At 54.7% G+C, this 16733-nt stretch overlaps 5 protein-coding genes across 5 annotated transcripts; 2 read left to right on the top strand and 3 right to left on the bottom strand.

Annotated features, from left to right (window-relative positions):
- Positions 1 to 610: 610 nt before the first annotated feature.
- Positions 611 to 1123, top strand: J4E88_003550 (uncharacterized protein; the record flags this gene model as incomplete). The annotated part of the gene is given in 3 exon segments (XM_049397200.1): positions 611 to 776; positions 863 to 1077; positions 1094 to 1123. 3 exon segments carry the CDS (start codon positions 611 to 613, stop codon positions 1121 to 1123), a joined length of 411 nt encoding a protein of 136 aa, XP_049256588.1.
- Positions 1124 to 4709: 3586 nt separating this feature from the next.
- Positions 4710 to 7096, bottom strand: J4E88_003549 (uncharacterized protein; the record flags this gene model as incomplete). The annotated part of the gene is made up of 3 exons (XM_049397199.1): positions 4710 to 6823; positions 6872 to 7007; positions 7067 to 7096. 3 exons carry the CDS (start codon positions 7094 to 7096, stop codon positions 4710 to 4712), a joined length of 2280 nt encoding a protein of 759 aa, XP_049256587.1.
- A 614-nt stretch (positions 7097 to 7710) lies between these two features.
- On the top strand, positions 7711 to 9457 carry J4E88_003548 (uncharacterized protein; the record flags this gene model as incomplete). Its single annotated transcript, XM_049397198.1, has 6 exons — positions 7711 to 7758; positions 7804 to 7861; positions 7911 to 8485; positions 8678 to 9041; positions 9222 to 9338; positions 9393 to 9457. The coding sequence occupies 6 exons, from the start codon at positions 7711 to 7713 to the stop codon at positions 9455 to 9457; spliced, it is 1227 nt and encodes a 408-aa protein (XP_049256586.1).
- A 432-nt stretch (positions 9458 to 9889) lies between these two features.
- J4E88_003547 (uncharacterized protein) lies at positions 9890 to 11800 on the bottom strand (the record flags this gene model as incomplete). The annotated part of the gene is made up of 4 exons (XM_049397197.1): positions 9890 to 10714; positions 10774 to 10860; positions 10912 to 11286; positions 11477 to 11800. The coding sequence occupies 4 exons, from the start codon at positions 11798 to 11800 to the stop codon at positions 9890 to 9892; spliced, it is 1611 nt and encodes a 536-aa protein (XP_049256585.1).
- A 3149-nt stretch (positions 11801 to 14949) lies between these two features.
- Positions 14950 to 16416, bottom strand: J4E88_003546 (uncharacterized protein; the record flags this gene model as incomplete). Its single annotated transcript, XM_049397196.1, has 3 exons — positions 14950 to 15758; positions 15808 to 15873; positions 15924 to 16416. The coding sequence occupies 3 exons, from the start codon at positions 16414 to 16416 to the stop codon at positions 14950 to 14952; spliced, it is 1368 nt and encodes a 455-aa protein (XP_049256584.1).
- Positions 16417 to 16733: the final 317 nt, after the last annotated feature.

Here is a 16733-nt window from a genome sequence, read left to right as displayed (position 1 = left end):
GAGTTGGTTGCGATGAGTATTTCATGGTTGAGCTGATCGGAATGAAGAATGCCGTTGAGTGGGGTCTCACACATTTGGACGAAGCACATGATAGAGGTGATTAGAGTTGGCTTGCAACCATCATGGGTCTTGGGTGTGAAAGGGAATGTCGGTACTGAGCGACCATAGCGATCACGATATTCACACTTTAGTGGTTGGTCGCTCCACATGTTGCGCTGTGTGGAATTGTTAGATCAGATCAGGTGCGCACGTCGCGACTTGTGGGAATGTTGAGTCTGAACACAGTAGTGCTGCGAACGAGTCGCCGAGGCGTATTGATGAGCGCATGGCTGTTACACATCAACACCGCGGAAATCAAAGTTGTGGTGTCGCAGTTTCACCCCGCGCTCGGCACACCTTCCTCCCTCGCTGGTGGGGTGAAAGCGCCAGTGGGGCGGACCCTTCCGACGTCATGTTCGAGCTGGGCGCGCTCCACCAACAATCCGAACAAACGGACCTCTGTCGTCCGAACGCGTCCATAAGAAGGCCGAACCAGCGTTTTGGGGCCCCAATAAGCCAGATCACACGCCACAAGTCTCATCAAATTCGTTATCGCGAAAATTCAATCAAAATGGCAGGAGACGCTGAAGACCGCGCCGCGCTCGTCAACCGACAGCTCCCAGAGATGACACTGTCGACAGCCGACAACCCTCTCACAGCGCCTAGACCACCACCAGAGAACCTGTCTACCGCAGAGAGAGCGCAGTATAGGTTCCAGGTCAGGGGCAATGCGATCAGTACGTGAACGCCTTTAGGGTAACCCCACCCATCCCCGTCCACACACCACACACCAAGACCATCTTACTAACCACCATGACTATAGTCACCGGTGGCGCCGGCACCCTCGCCCTCGAAGCCGCAGCCGCCCTCCTCGAACACGGCGCCACGGGCCTCGCCCTCTGGGACATGAACCCCGACCAAGCCTTCGAAAGCGTCAAGAAACTACACTCCAAGTTCCCCCACGCGCGCATCATAACCGAAGCCGTCGATGTACGCGACGAGAAGGCAATCGCCTCAGCCGTTGAAAGCACTGTCAAGGTACTTGGTAGCATAGACATGCTCTGCTGTTTCGCCGGCGTGGTAGGCTGCACACACGCGATTGAGATGGCGGCAGATGAATGGCGGCGCACACATGATATCAATCTCACGGGGTCTTTCTTGTGTGCGCAGGCTGTTGCGAAACAGTTTCGTGCGCAGGGGACGGGGGGTAGTGTTACGTTTACGGCGAGTATATCTGCGCATCACACGAACTACCCTCAACCGCAATGCGCGTATAATTCGTCCAAGACAGCCTTGTTATCGCTGGCGAAGAGTCTGGCTGCGGAGTGGAGTAGCTATGGTATTAGGGTTAATTGTCTGAGCCCGGGGTATATGGACACGATATTGAATGATGGGGATGGATTGATCAGGGCAAGGAAGAGTTGGAATGATAGGAATCCGATGGGGAGGATGGGGCATCCGTGGGAGCTTACGGGGCCGTTGGTGCTGCTGTGCAGTAATGCGGGGAGGTATATTAATGGGACGGATATCATTGTTGATGGTGGGGCTATGGTGTTCTAAGAATGAACAGGATGTGGGATAAGAGACGAACAAGAACGCTTTGGTTACTTTCTTAAATCTCGACCTGTTAGTACTGCATGCATGTGGCCACCGATATTGGACAGCGCAACGAGTGAAGGTTAGCGGGAGCGTTCCAAAGCGGGAAACGAATGTGAATGCGGTAGTGAACTTCGCGAAGCGACGCATCGGCAGGTTGGACATATCAACGTGGAAGGCGGATAAGAATCCACCACGTACCATGGGAAGCAGGTGAAGGCACAATTCACCTCTTTCTATACACACCATCACCGCAATAAAACTCAACCACCATACATCCCCAACCCTTTCTCATTCTAATCTCTCAATAACCCTCTCTAAAATCGCACTATCTAAACCACGCAATCTTAATCTCACATACCCTCCTAGTATCCAACCCACACATTCCACACCGCCATCTCATACACACAATGGACAGCAACGGCCCCGGCTCACCTCGTGCAATTGCCAACTTCATAATCACCAAACTCACCGACGCCACAATCTACGTCCAGGATCTTATCGAGGCACGCGCTGAAGCTGAGCGGCGCCGTGTCCAGGAGGAGAACGACGCGATATCGAGAGAGGCGCGCAGGCGCGTTATGGAGTATGGGGATGCGGATGAGTCGTTGATGGGGGATCGGGAGGCGGAGGAGGGGAGGAGGAGGACGTAGGGGTGATTGTGGGGTTGGAGAGAGAGGGGGCCGGGGATGGGATGTGGATGTGGTACCGGCATGAAATTTTGGTGAAGGGTTATTGAGCGGAGTGGAGTGATGGTCGCGAACACCTTAATGTTCACAGGGATATATTCACGCACGTCATGAAAGGCTATTGGTTTGGTACGGAATGATATCAACGATCAACATGAAACTTACATAGCTACTCACTGTACCGTAGTGCGCATCATTCCCCATATCTACATCATGCCCCTACACATGGCTGAAGCAACTCGTTATCTGGTCAAATAACAACCTTCATTCTAACCGCGGCGCTGTCAAACCCCATGCCCAACCCCCTCTCAAAAAGACCTCACGTGCAAATCCCCATGCCCGCCCACACCATCACACACCGCCCCCCCCCCCCGCACCGGTCGCAGTACAGCACCTAACAGCACTTGCAGAGCTACACAGATAGCGAGACCGGAAAGGAAAGCCCAGTAGAGACCTATAATCAGATCCATAGCAGCGATATCTCCGCCTAGACCGAGGAGCGCTTGGTGTGATGCTGTGATGGCCATGCAGCCGTATATTATTGCCGTGGCTTGGGAGAATGTGAGACCAGTGCGGCTGTGTGGAAGAGTAGGTGGTTGTGCGATTGTTGTTGTGATGGAGCTGAAGGAACTGAGGGAGAGATGACCAAAAACGGGCGTGCTGTCGAGATCCTGGCGTATTGGCTGGGGAGCCACGTTGATGACAGGGGTGATGGGTGAGAACGAAAGCTCAGTCCGATTGCTAGCTGGAGATGGGTGCTTTTGACGGTTCGGCGTCTCCGTAGAGGGCTGTTCGACCATTTGCCGTGATGTCGAAAAGACCCGGGCACTTCGATCCGGAAGTTTTGGCAAAGCCATGTCTGCATCTGATGAATCGGCGAAGAGCGCATTGTTACTACGGCGTGGGATGTCGACGTCGAAATAGCTTCCGCGCGGCTCAGGTCCATTCCTCACACGCTTCACATCATCGGAGGGCCGTTGAGTACGTCCCATCGCCTCCCTCGCCTTCACCCGCGCCAGTACATCCCGTACACTAGCCGGATCCACATACCCAAACTCCTCTTCTACATCATCCGATGCCACCGACGGCGTTTTCGGAGACACATACCCTCCACGACGCGCATCAAAGCCCCTCCCAGCCCACTTCGACTTCCCATTCGAACTACTTCGCCACGCAAGATTCCCAGCCAGCTCTACCCTACCCTTCTCAAACTGCTCCCTTAACGCATCTTCAGCAGGCTCTATCTTACTCCCAGTACGTTCCTTCGCCTTAGGTGAAAATCTCCCCGGCGTATCCTCCTCAACCCCAAGCGTCGTTACACCACTACTTGTACAAATCAACCCCTCAGCATTATTCAAGCCAACCCTCTCTTCCTCAATAGGTGGTTCAGGAAGACCCGCTTCCGCCCACTCACCAGTAGGGGTACGCGAGGATCGCTTTCGTATGTTTCGTTCGTTTGAGGTTGAAGGAGGGCGGGCGCGACGGGCGTTTTGTTGGATAGGGACAGGTGTACGACCGAAAAGTTGGGCGCGGTCGAGATAGCCTGAATGTGTGGAGTTTGGTTGATGCTGATGGAGGTAGGCTCGCCGGGAGTCTGAGAGGGGGTATGGCTATGGTGATGGCGATGAAGACATGCTGACATCACCATGTCCACGACCGCTCAGAACAGGATCATACGACCGCCGCGAGTATTCTAGTGGTGATGAACCTGTAACCGGCGATGCGTACGTGTCGACAATGCCGGTGATATTCCGCGATGCTGAAGGCGTAGTTCGCTTGGTATGGGAGTTGGCCATGTTGTAATCCCAAGGCCGAAAAGAAGTACGGGGCTGGAGCCGTAGAAGTGACCGTGAGGAAGTTGAGTTGGCTGCAGTGATTGCCAAAGCACGAAGGTACATAGTGGGTTGTCCTGGTTTCGCGACATTTGAGAGTATATGCAGAGAGGACTGGGCTCGGAACGCGCCACTGCTCCTTTGGCCGTCGTCTGGTGAAAGCTGCTCTTCAAACTGGTGACATGAGTGAATACATCGCAATCGCGATTACCTTGTCCAATTAACGGAGGTTGTGGTGTAAGACCTCCAAGAGCGTACCCTGCAGCTTCATCTGGATCGCAAGCTGCTTGTACTGACGTGTCTATTCTCATTCCTCGTTACTGTCTAACTTCATCAATCTACTTCTTTCTTACCATCATCTCCACAAACAACTTTCCCATAATCCATGGCGCGACGTGATCAATAGCTCGCTTTATTCGCTAAGCTAAAGTATTCCTAATATTGTACATGACCAATAAAGCGAAACCCTCCAACGAGGGAAGAGGTCGAACTAACGCCATTCACCTCATAAACAACGTGCTTTTATGCACATCCATCATTCCCATCCCGCTAACTACGCAGGTATGGGAGCGGGAGGTTCTGGGCCGTCACCACCATCACCCCTTGGTCTTATCGCCGTGGGGAGTGGGTTATCTGGGATTTTGATGGGCGCGTCAGGCAAGGCCTTCAGCCGGCCTGGGAGGTCCTCGCCCTTGATGACCTTCATGATCTCCTTCTTGTCCAGCGTCTCGTACTGCACAAGCGCATCGGCTAATCTGTCGAGCTCCTTGCGCTTCGACAGCAGCAGCTCCTTGGCATCCTTTCTTGCCTCATCGATCAGCTTTCGCACCTCGTCGTCGATGATTCGCTTGGTCTCGGGTGCGACCATCTCGTAATTGGATTTGTAGTCGACGTTGCCAAGCTTCTCTGAGAAACCGCACTGAGTGACCATCATGTAGGCTATCCTCGTTGCGTTGGAGATATCGCTAGAAGCTCCGGTGGATACATTCTCCTCGCCATATACAAGCTCTTCGGCGATCTTGCCGCCCAGAGAGACCTGCAGTTGGCGTATGTATTGTTTGCGAGTGTGGTGGCCCTCTTCTTCCGGGAGGAAGAAGGTGATACCGGCAGCGTGACCTCTGGGAAGAATAGTCGCCTTGTGCAGATCGTTGAAGCCAGGCTTGTAGAGACCGACGAGCGCATGGCCACCCTCGTGGTAGGCGGTGTGAATCTTGTCCTTGAGCGGTACAGAGCGGCTCTTCCTTTCTGCGCCCATGCTGATCTTGTCCTTGGCCCACTCCAAGTCGTCGAGAGAGACGAACTTTGCCTGAATCTTGGAAGCACGGATAGCTGCCGAGTTGGCAACATTCTCTAGCTCGGCACCAGAGAATCCAGGTGTGCCACGGGCGATGGTAGAGAGGTCGATATCGGGAGAGAGGCGAATCTTCTGAGTGTGGTACTTGAGGATAGCCAGTCGGCCACCTACATCAGGGAGTTCCACCTGGACATGACGATCGAAGCGTCCGGGGCGAAGCAGGGCTTCGTCGAGAGACTCGGGGTGGTTAGTGGCAGCAATAAAGATGACACCACTGCTTTGGTCGAAGCCGTCGAGATCGTTGAGAAGCTGGTTGAGGGTCTGGCGGTGGTAGCTGGCGTCGCGCGACCGGCGCTTTCCACCTATGGCATCAAGTTCGTCGATGAAGACAATGGCAGGCGCCTTGCCTCGAGCAGCAGTGAAGAGTTCGCGGACACGCTTGGCTCCGACACCAACGTAGACTTCGTCGAATTCCGAACCGGACATGTAGAAGAAGGGAACGCCTGCCTCTCCTGCGCAAGCACGAGCAAGCAGAGTTTTACCGGTACCAGGAGGGCCAACTAGGAGTACACCCTTGGGGAGTCTGCCTCCGAGCTTGTTGTACTTGTCTGGGTTCTTGAGAAAGTCAACGACATCGGTGAGTTCTTCCTTGGCCTCGTCGCAACCGTGGACATCGCTGAAGCGGGTGTTCTGCTGCTCGGGGCGGACTTCGGCGTTCTCTTTACCACCGACGCCCTTCTTGAGGACGCCGCTGGTCTCGACGAAGAGGGTGATGAGGATCAGGGAGACGTAGGCAGCCAAAGCGAAACCGCAGATCCAGCGGACCCACTTAAAGATGACATTCATCAGAGACTCTTCGACAACGACATAGACGGGGTCGGCCTTGACGCCAGCGCCGCCCCTGGTCTTGGCGACCTGAGCACCGCCAGCATTTGCGCCGATGGCCTGGGTAATCGCCTGGCGTTGGTTCGCAGTGAGCCCCGAGTGTTCGCCGACGTCCTGTCCCGTCTTTGCCAAGGCATTGTTGTACATCTTGTCAATTGTAGAGTTGGTGGCGAAGCGTCCCGTGTTGTACCGGTCGATGATGATCTGGTGGTAGTTGCCGCGCAGCAGAGCCGAGTAGAAGGAAGCCTGAGCGGAGGCGCTCGTGGGGCTGGCATTAGCAGCCTGTTCGAGGCGAGCGAGTTGTTCCTGAGAGGGGCCACCGAAGAGCGAGCGCTGTTGTACGAGGCTGAATCCGAGCATGCCGGGCTTGGTCAGCTGGCGGAGGTGCGAGAGAGGGCCGTTGCGCGACATGGAAGAGAACTGGCGGGCCCTGAGGGCAGCGACGGGCGATGTCAGGGCGAGGGGATTGCATAGTCCGACGCGCGGTACTGCAGAGTGTCAGTGTTGTGCTCTGACTGTGCCTCATTGCGAATTACCTGAAGATAAAGACGAAGACGCGGTAGTGAGCTGCCTGACACCGGCAGCCGTGGGCATGCGGCCCAGAGCCTGCCACGGGGAGCGCAGGACGGTAGACATGGTGGGCGACAGTTGCGACGTGACAGAAGCGACCTTCTATATCCAAGTCAGTAGGGGTTCAATGACGCGATGTCGGAACTCGTGGCAAAACGCACCTGGGCAGCGCCGGCCGCGTGGAGGGCCATGGTGAAGAATGCGCAGCGCAGAGGCCGCAAAGACTATGTCTAGTACCAGATGAACGAAAAGGAATAGGCGCGCGTGGGCGGTGGATTGGGCGTGGCGGCGAGAGGCCACGGAAAGCTAGTCGTCACGTCTATGGAAAGTGGCAGAATGGGCCAGTGCTGAGATGCATCTAAGTTCCGGGACCCTTGCATCTGTCGTGTGCTTGGCGATACGGCGGAACTCGACCTTGCGCCACCATCTGGGTGAGATTCACCGCCACGGCTCATCACAGAGTCGTCTTGTAGAATGTTTTGCGTTTGTATTATTGCGTCAATTCACGTGCAGCATGCTACAGCGGCGTCTACTTTCCTGACGCGCCCCAGGGCTTGATGCGATTGGCCGATGACGTAGAGGAAGCAAGTGCAACCGATCCACCTCGACTGCGCGATTGACTGAGAAGTTTACATCTGAAATCACGCGTGGGCAAATCAGGGTTGTTTAGTTCTATGTTGGAGAAGACATAGTTCCCAGAGTCGCGGCGCACCTCGGCTGGCGGGGTAAAGAGCCTCATAGCTTGTCGCGCTGCATGTCTAAGTCATATACATTGTTTTGCATTTGATAACACAGAATCACAACCATGGCATCACCCAGGTGGAAGAAGCTATACGAGTACGCAGCATGTGACGTACGGTTACCTTCTCCGTCTAGATTCATGGCTAATATCTCGTAGCTCGCCGATGGTCTACTGAAGCTACACGTACCAGGCGCGGGCTTCCTCGCTGATATCAGTACGATCAGTGGAGTACGTGGCATCACATCACTTGTTAACATCGTCAGGGCCGCTGCTCCATACAGCCAGCATTCCCAAGCCTGAGCTTAAAAAGGTCCTCGCGCCTGCGTCGACCTTTCTCATGATTCCGAAAGCGACCAAGTCTTTCCCAAACCCTCCCAAAATGGCGGATAGCATGACAGCTTCCAATCTAGCAGACTCCCGACCGTACGCAGACTATACCGAGAGCGGCACCATTGTAGTCATCAGCCAGCCTCCAGGACAGTCGTGCGCAGTCGTCGGCGGTATCATGGCGGCTCGCATGCAGCAGCTCGGTGCAGAGGGTATCGTGGTCGACGGTCGCGTGCGGGACATCACTGCGCTGAATCAGACGCAGCTGCCCATCTGGTCCAAAGCGACGTCTGTCATCGGCGCGGGAGCCGAGACCAAGTTTCATGCACACAATGTGCCCGTGAGAATCGGCGAGACGGTGGTCGAAGCCGGCGACATCATCATGATTGACCCTTTCGAGAATGGCGTGGTCGCGGTGCCACAGGGCAAGGTAGACGAACTGCTCGATCTACTACCGAAGCTGATCGAGGCGGACGAGAGGGTGATTGCGGACGTGGGACGCGGAGTTAGCGTCGAGGAGGCGTTCAAGAGACATAGGAATTAGCCATGTACCGTATAACACCACGTTGTGGAAATAATACACAAGAAATGTTGTCGCAATGAAGAGACCACTGAGAGCCCTCAGAATTACATGACGCCGCTAACCATTTCGCTGGCCCGTGCACCGCCCATTTTCGCGATCCCGGCATGACACCTCTCGCAGCTCTCGTTTCCCATCGCCCAACACCTCCGCTACCACCCGCACCCCAACTCGAGGACCCCCAATTGCCCCGGAGCCACCACAATGGGTATCACCGACTTCTTCTCCGACGTCTGGGAGACCTTCTCCCACCCCTCGGCCGACGCCGAGGGCCAACCGCCCGTCCAAGGTGGCACCAGCACCCAGACGCCTGCGTCCGGCACCGACGAGGAGAGCGGCGACGAGGCCGAGGTCAACAAGCAGGATGCGAAGAAGGGCGGCGACTCGGGCGAGCAGGGACACAAGCCGAGCGGCGATGACGATGAGGAGCCCGAGGAGGAGGAAGAGGACGAGGAGGAGCCCGACCCAAAGGAGAAGCTTGAACAGGGTGAGTTATCCCGGACTACGAATATGGCAATCCAGCGGCCTTGAGCGATCAATTGCGTGTCTGGAAGGCCTCGGCTTTGGTCGGACGTGTCGATAAGAAGCCCACCGTATCCGACACAGCCCGATACCACACACACACAGCACCACCGCAGACGGAACCGTAACTAACCATCTCATGCAGAATGCGCCGAGTCCAAGGAATGCCACGGCCCCAAGCACCACTACGACGAGTGCGCCCAACGGGTAACAGGCCAGATCGAGAACGACGGCAAGGCCAGCGAGGACTGCGTTGAAGAATGTACGTCAACAACCCACCTCCAATCACCGCCCACAACATCTAACACTTCCCCAGTTTTCCACCTCGCCCACTGCGCGTCCCAATGCGCCGCCCCCAAGCTCTTCGCCCAGCTCAAGTAAACAGACCCGACCCCCGCCGATCCTCGTCCTCCTACGAGCGAAATACCAATACAATATTGGTACACGACATGTAGAAAGAACGTAGCCTTTTCGGAATGGAATGAATGCAAGCATCAAGACATGTCAAATGCGTGGATGACTGTACATATTAGAGTCGTGTTTAGAATATCACTGTACTTCTATCTCCCGATCCAAATCAAGACATTGCACAAACAATATCATGAATGACGCAAAATATCGTCTTGATTGATGATACGCGGACATGAATCCCGTTTACGATAATAGTGAAAAAGACGAACCAAGGAAACCAGTTCCCCTCCCAAGATAAACCCGAAAAGACAAGGTGAAGAAAACCCAGCCTACAAAGAAACCCTAGTCGTCATCATCATCATCATCCTCGTAATCGTCACCAGAATCCATGTCCCCAAGGAGTCATTGCTCGTGTCCCTGCACGCCCTCGCCAGACCCCTCTTCCGCGACAACAACGCTATCGCCATCGACATCCTTCTTCAGCCTGCCCTCTCTACTAGCGAGACCCAGTCGCTTCACACCCAACAAAAGCGGCAGTGGCAGAACCACCGCACAAACCACGGCCTGGAAGACCAGCGCCCAAAGCATGTGTCCGGGCGGCCTGTTTCCACCTGTAGCCTCATCCCTGCCCGCGTCCTGTACGGCGTCCAGATCCACGGGTCTTCCGTCTTTGAGCTCGTTCATGATGACGATGAAGATGCCGCCGAAGACTTGTCCTCCGACCCAGCAGATCGTTGAAGACACCTCTGGACTAGCTGGGAAAGTGATCTCGACGAGATATTCCAATGCAATCGGAAGCAGCGAAAACGAACATGCGCCTAAGACCGCACCGAGTACGTACGGCGCGATAATCGTCCGCGTCTGCGGCGCCCAGATCATCGCTAGATAAGCTGCCGATAGCACAGGACATAGGATCTTGATGCCGAGCAAGTAGGCGTGCGTGCGGTCTATGATGGGTGAGGTAATAGCGCAAGCTACCAGTCCAACAACGATGAGCACCGCGCCACAGATACCCGCTTCGTCTTCGGTGTAGCCGTATGGATACAGGATCTGGTTCAGCAGCGAAGTGAAGGCGTTGAAGAAGCCCGTGTAGACGCTGAATGTGAAGAAGACGAGGTAGAAGGCAGGGGTGCGTAGCATGTGCTTGAGGGAGGTCATGATTGACGTTTTGGATATGACAGAGGAAGCCGAGGGGGGTGTTGGTGGTGCTGCGGGGATGAAGAATGACTATCAGGTGTCAGTCAGATATGTGATGTAGGCCGACTGTAGGGTATAGGAAGACGTACCGGGAGGCATGCTACGGTTGCGATGATTGATACTATCAACACCGTAGTCGGTACGTCGCCCAAGAACGGGTTGATGAGAGACGCAAGCTATGTCTTGTTAGCCATCATTTCCTCTCTTCTTCCCGCGTCGTTACATACCGCCGCTCCAAAAGGATTCGCCAGACTAGCCACCGCCGTTGCTCCAATCCTCCCTCCCTCAGTAAACCACATGTCACTATACCGAGTCGGCGCCGCCAGCACAAATGGCTGCGCCAACCCCGTCAAGATCTGGCCCACCATGACTACAGGGAAGATGTTGGTCCTGGTACCCGTATACCGGATCCAGTTGCCGATCAGCAGCAAGATGGATGCGGCGATGATGGATGGTTTGGGGCCGCGGTGGAGCAGGTAAATCGTTAATGGACATGTTGCAGCGAAGGAAAAGAGGAAGGCGGTTGACAGCCAGTTGATGGAAGATTCCGGGACGTGGAAGTATTGCGATGAGGTTGTTGAAATGGGGGCGAATGTTAGCCACTATGTTGTGTGTCAGCTATGTTCATGCTTCGCAGTTTCTTGGTGCTCAAAAATGAAGTTCATGCGATGTTGTCCCAACACCACCGATCGACAACGCAGGGCAATGCTCAAAGTTCGGAACGGAAGACCCTTTCGCAACACCCGCAGAAGCAAACAACGGAACGGGCGACGGTGTCAGGTGTCAACTCACATCCCAACTAACAACAATATTCAACAACACCAACTGGCCCAGCCCAAGCCACCGTCTCTTGTAAACCTTGTAATGCGTATGGCTATAACTCTCTTTCTTCTTTCCCAGTCCAAACCTCCTCTTCTTGCGCCTTGGCGGCTGTTGTTGATGCGCTTCATCCACCACCCCATTCTCGGGGTCGGCGGTACCATCTCTTCCAAAGTCGACTATTCTCATGTTAGAGGACCCGCCTACTTCGTCGTCTTCGGGTGGGACGTCTTCCGAAAGATGCGCGGCGTTCTTAATCATCGAGTCGTTCGTTCGGGTGTGCGATAAGTCGGCCATTTTGGGTGATGCGGACGGCTTCAGTCAATGGATGGCGCGCAGCGCACAAGAGGGTGTCCGTCCCTTGATGAATATGGGCTGGGCTAATGATAACGCTGCAAGCGGCTGCGAAAAGAATAGCTCGGAATGTCCGGATTCCCAACGTCCAGACGCGCGCCTTAAGTCGATGCAGTTGTTGATGTTGTTCTTATCGCTTCCGCGTCGCAGTCGCACATGTCAAAGCCGGGCGCCTCCTCCCAAGGTTGTCGCACGGTCTATTGGCGTGGGCTAAACAGTCGCGACCTGATGAGGCAAGGGGTACGCTTGCCGGGTGGTGCGGGACGGACTTGCCGTCTTATTAAGCTAGTCGGCCGCCACATTGGCCTGCAGGTGGGTGAACTGTATCGTGGGAACTAGCCTTGCGCATTGTTGTCGCTGGGGTACGGGAGTCGGCTGATGCGTGCGCACTGGGAAAGATACTGCTTTTGGAAGAAGACAATTGTTAGGCGAGGCGGGGTACAATGGGATCGGCATGGCGACTGCGAGGGGGTTGATAAGATTGTGGAAGAGGATGCTTGTGCGTGCATCTCGACGTTTACTTTTCATGGTAGGGGAAGATTAAGCAAAGGGTGAGCGGATAAGGTTTATTCGAGCCTGAAATGACTGAGATAATTGGGGGCTCAGATCTGGCTCGCTTCGCTATTGTGTGTTAACCTGGCAGGCACGCAGGGTGTCGCCGGAAGGAAGCACTCGGTAAGCTGCTCCAAGCTCCCACTTTGATGAGGCTTGAGGCAACAACCACCCACGATGGGTGTGCACGCCAACAAAGCCAAGCCAATCCACACCCACCTTGATTACGAACCTTTACCGCATGCGAGCGAGTACCTGCGTATTCTCAGCCTGCACGCTGGCAACGCGTGGGAGCCTATCCGGTGTACCTTGCGTCCAGTCAGCTTCCATGAGAAGCCGCATTATGACGCTCTGTCATACACCTGGGGCGACCCAAACGCCACGAAGCTGATCGAGGTCGATGGCGTCGCGGTCAAAGTTACCTCCAATCTCGAGCAGGCGCTTCGGCACATGCGCGATCCGGACAACGACCTTCCGCTGTGGGTAGACGCTGTTTGCATCAATCAGCTGGATCCGACGGAGAGGTCGCACCAAGTGGCCCTCATGGGCAAGATATATTCCGGATGCGCCCAAGTACGGATTTGGCTAGGCTGCGATGCCTCGCGATGCCGCCTTGGCGATGCAGCGAACGATGACTCAAAAGGAGCGGATCCATTCGAAATCGTACGTTTGCTAGCGAGTGGTCGCCATGTCTATGAATGGCAATGCTTTGAACCCCGAGCTCCCGATACAGCTGTCTACAAGCCCGATGACGACTTCAATCTGATGTGCGAAGGCTTCCTCGCTGTCTATCGAAGCCCTTGGTGGACACGCTTGTGGACCGTACAAGAAGCTATCCTACCAGGGACAGGCACTCTGTACTTTGACACATGGACGACATCGCTTCAGACGGTCACCGATTGCGGGTTATACTACGACCAACATGCCTGGAAGCCATGTTGCAATCCCCCCGTATCGCAAATGCCTATTACAATGATCAATGCTCTAAAGGACTTCTGCACCATGACTCGGAGCCTTCATTATGATCGAAAACGCGATGGCAGCGGCAAGCTCAAGCGACATGACCTACAAACACAACATGTAGTATACGGGTTTCGGGCGTGTGAGGACCCGCGCGACAAGGTCTACGGACTGTTGGGCGTCATTGATGACCGATTCTTCACCCCGGATTACACTTTGTCTAAAGAGGAGGTTTTTCTTCAGGCTACTTACACAATGCTTTGTCGCGAACAAGGGTTCTTGAAGAGTCTGACAGGCCCTCAATATGGTCCAGCGCCGGACAAACTGGCGTCCTGGGTGCGTGACTTTGATGCGCCTTGCGATCGCATGGACGTCGATGTAGTTTTCGATCGGCACAAGCTATTTGATAATGGCGTCTTCAATGCTTCCGACGACCACAGATCGAGACCTGTATTGCTAGAAGCTTCCCCGTGGTCGTCGGGTGAGGTGGTAAGACGAGTGGGGCTTGGGGTCATAGGCAGGCGTGTTGGCAAAGTTACCTTTGTATCCGAAGACGTACAGACCTTGATATCCCCGACAGACGATGCTGACATCAGGCATAAAGACGTCTTCAAGAGATGGATGTTATCCGCGCTCAACTCGAGTGCGTTTGACACGTTAGCTCACATTAGTGAGCAGAGCAATCTCTATAGACAGCCGAATTCCGTCATAGCGTTTTGGCGAACGATGCTTGGTGGATTGGACATTCCAGTCGATACAGAAGGCCACGCGTGGGATCTCAAATCTAGTCCTGCAACTAGTCCCGCAACGATGCGTTGGCTCGAACACTTTCTTGCATGGGTGGAAGGAAAAGAGGATACGATCAATGCCACAGTATGCCATATGATCTCCGTCACAACCCATGGTCGTCGCTACTTCAAGGCCGGGAGCAACGGTCAGGGCCTCTGCTATCCGCATGTTTGTGTCGAGGACGAGGTATGGGTTCTGAACGGTGGAAATGTACCGTTCATCCTGCGGTCCGCGCATTTGAACAAGGAAGAAAGAGAAGCACTCAAACCCGTAGATACGGATGGAGTCCGGAGCGATGGCGACATCGACTTCAGTGGTGGCTGTCAGTCGGAAAAGCCGCCTGAAGGCTATTACGAGTTCATCGGCGACTGTTATTTTGACGGATATATGCATGGGAAAGCCGTTCGAGACAGCACCATTCGTGAACAGTCTATCGTGTTGGTTTGAAGGGATTGTTGATACGCTGGTTCACGAAGAAGAAAGCACGTCACAGCGGAAAGCTAATGCGAAGACGGCTGGGCGTCAGGTCGCAGATATGTGAGTGGGGATGTTCTGCGCAACGAAGCAGCGCCTGGTCGTATGTCGAGCTTTGACGTGTATGAAGGCGTTATCTACTGCTGCGTCCAACCAGCGACTTCCCCGGCGTCCTCACCACATCATCATCTGTGCGAATATCAAGAATCACAATGTATCTCCATTCATGTAGCAGTCAGCCTCAGCTGCGGGAACCTAGGTATGCTTACGACCGCTACCAAACGATACATGAACTATCACCATACTGTTTGAGTCATCTACCCGCTATGTACCTGCACATCACAGCTCTGAGCGACGCGTTCGATAGCCTCAGCGAGTACCGCAACCATCATCATGCGCAACTGTTCAAGCAGCTGCTCGCCCATGCCTGTAGCCACATTAACCACGAAGCACACAGGCGCCAGCAGCACGTCGCGCTCGACCTTCTCAGTCCAGCACAGTTGACGCAACAAAGCGGCGTACACCCCCATAAGGATTGCCGATTTCCAGAGAGTAAGAACGAGTATCTTCGGTCCTAGAAGAGATGCGCTAAGAAAGGCGATCGCATAGATGGCCATGACACCGAACTGGATGTCTCGTTCAAGCTGCGCATTCGAGATCTCAAAGGGACCGATGGTGAGGCGCTCCGGGAAGTCGCCGATCTTTCCATCGTCCCCGATCAATCGCTTAGAGGTATTCGCTTTAGCGAGACCGGCCGCGTCGATCTTGATGATGAGGTTGAGCGGGCCTACGTTGTTGACCATATCATTGGCATCGCCTTGGCGCTCCCGGTTGTGCTCGACGAGTGCTTCGGCGATCTTGCTAGTGACATACTCGCGGATGCCTTGACTCAGCGAACTGTCGTCGTCGAAGATGTTAGACGCGAAAGACTTGCGGGGGCTGGGTTCATCTTCATCCAGAAACGTGGAGTAACCGTGCTCCTCGGCGGTGTCGATGAGAAGTGGGGGTTGTGGCGAGATACGAGCAGTCTTGAGGAAGTCGTTTGTGCGCTTGATGCTGGTGGTCTTGTACTGCACCATGCTGGGGTCTTCGACGGGGCCGCCGTGCTGGGGATAACGGGGGCTGTCTGCAAGCTTGTTAGTGAGTGCGTTGACATCGTGAGCAACTTGACGTACCAGGCGATATCCGACGCCCTGCGGAGTCCGCGAACCATGCATCTTTGACATGGCTGCTGTTCTCCTCTGTTCCGATGTCAGCATGCTGTACCAAGGCACCCTGGGTAGACACTTACTGTCCATGGCCTCTGCGATCTTGTGGGAAGAACCCAATGGCAACCCGCTTCGCTTGTCTGCATCACCAGCTGTACGTGGACAGGTATCCTGGCTTTTGGCGACCTCAGATTCAACGGAATCACGGCCTGCTTCCTCAGCACGGCGGTTTGGAGAGGCACCTTCAACTGCTGTAGAGCCAATCGTCTCACCATCACCGATCTCGGTCTCACCAAGTCCCTGTAGACTGTGCATGGACTGCTCGCTGGGTAGGAGACCGATTTGTTCGTATCCTGGGCGCACATATGGCGACGCCAACGGGCTAGAAGCGACGGGCGGAGGCGACTTCTGCAGGGTAGCGGGGCTGGACGATGCGCTCGAGCTGGACTGCTGTCTGAATAGTCCGCGGAAGCGGCTCGGCTTGCGATCGGTTTTCGGTGTCGCGTTAGCGCTGAGACGAGCCATGTCGATATCTTTAGCGTTGACAGGCGCTTCCTTTGGTGGTGCGGATGACATCTGGGGGAAGTAGAGTGAGTGGAGGGGAACGGGTTGCAGAGTGTTATGGCCGTTGTCGCGCTTTGCTAAGCGAAAGTCGCAGTGAAGGTGAGTCCGCACGGATCCAAACACGTCGACACTTCACTCAGTAATCTAACTTTTGAGGATATGGCATGACGTTCGGTGCTGTTATGAGTCTTTTCCTCTTCACGGAACTGCGCAAACAATCTCGTCGTGGTGTTTAATGATGCGCAACCACTTGATTGCTTCCCTTCTTCAAGCGAACGATGCTAAATCCCGGTTGTAACAGCATGCGGATATGTCCATGAATTGACGCG

Source organism: Alternaria novae-zelandiae (assembly GCF_023758075.1).
Source record: "Alternaria novae-zelandiae strain BMP 2774 chromosome Unknown scaffold_6, whole genome shotgun sequence".
Classification (NCBI taxonomy): domain Eukaryota; kingdom Fungi; phylum Ascomycota; class Dothideomycetes; order Pleosporales; family Pleosporaceae; genus Alternaria; species Alternaria novae-zelandiae.
The sequence above is the reverse complement of the archived record's forward strand: the minus strand, read 5'-3'. Positions and strand labels throughout refer to the sequence as shown.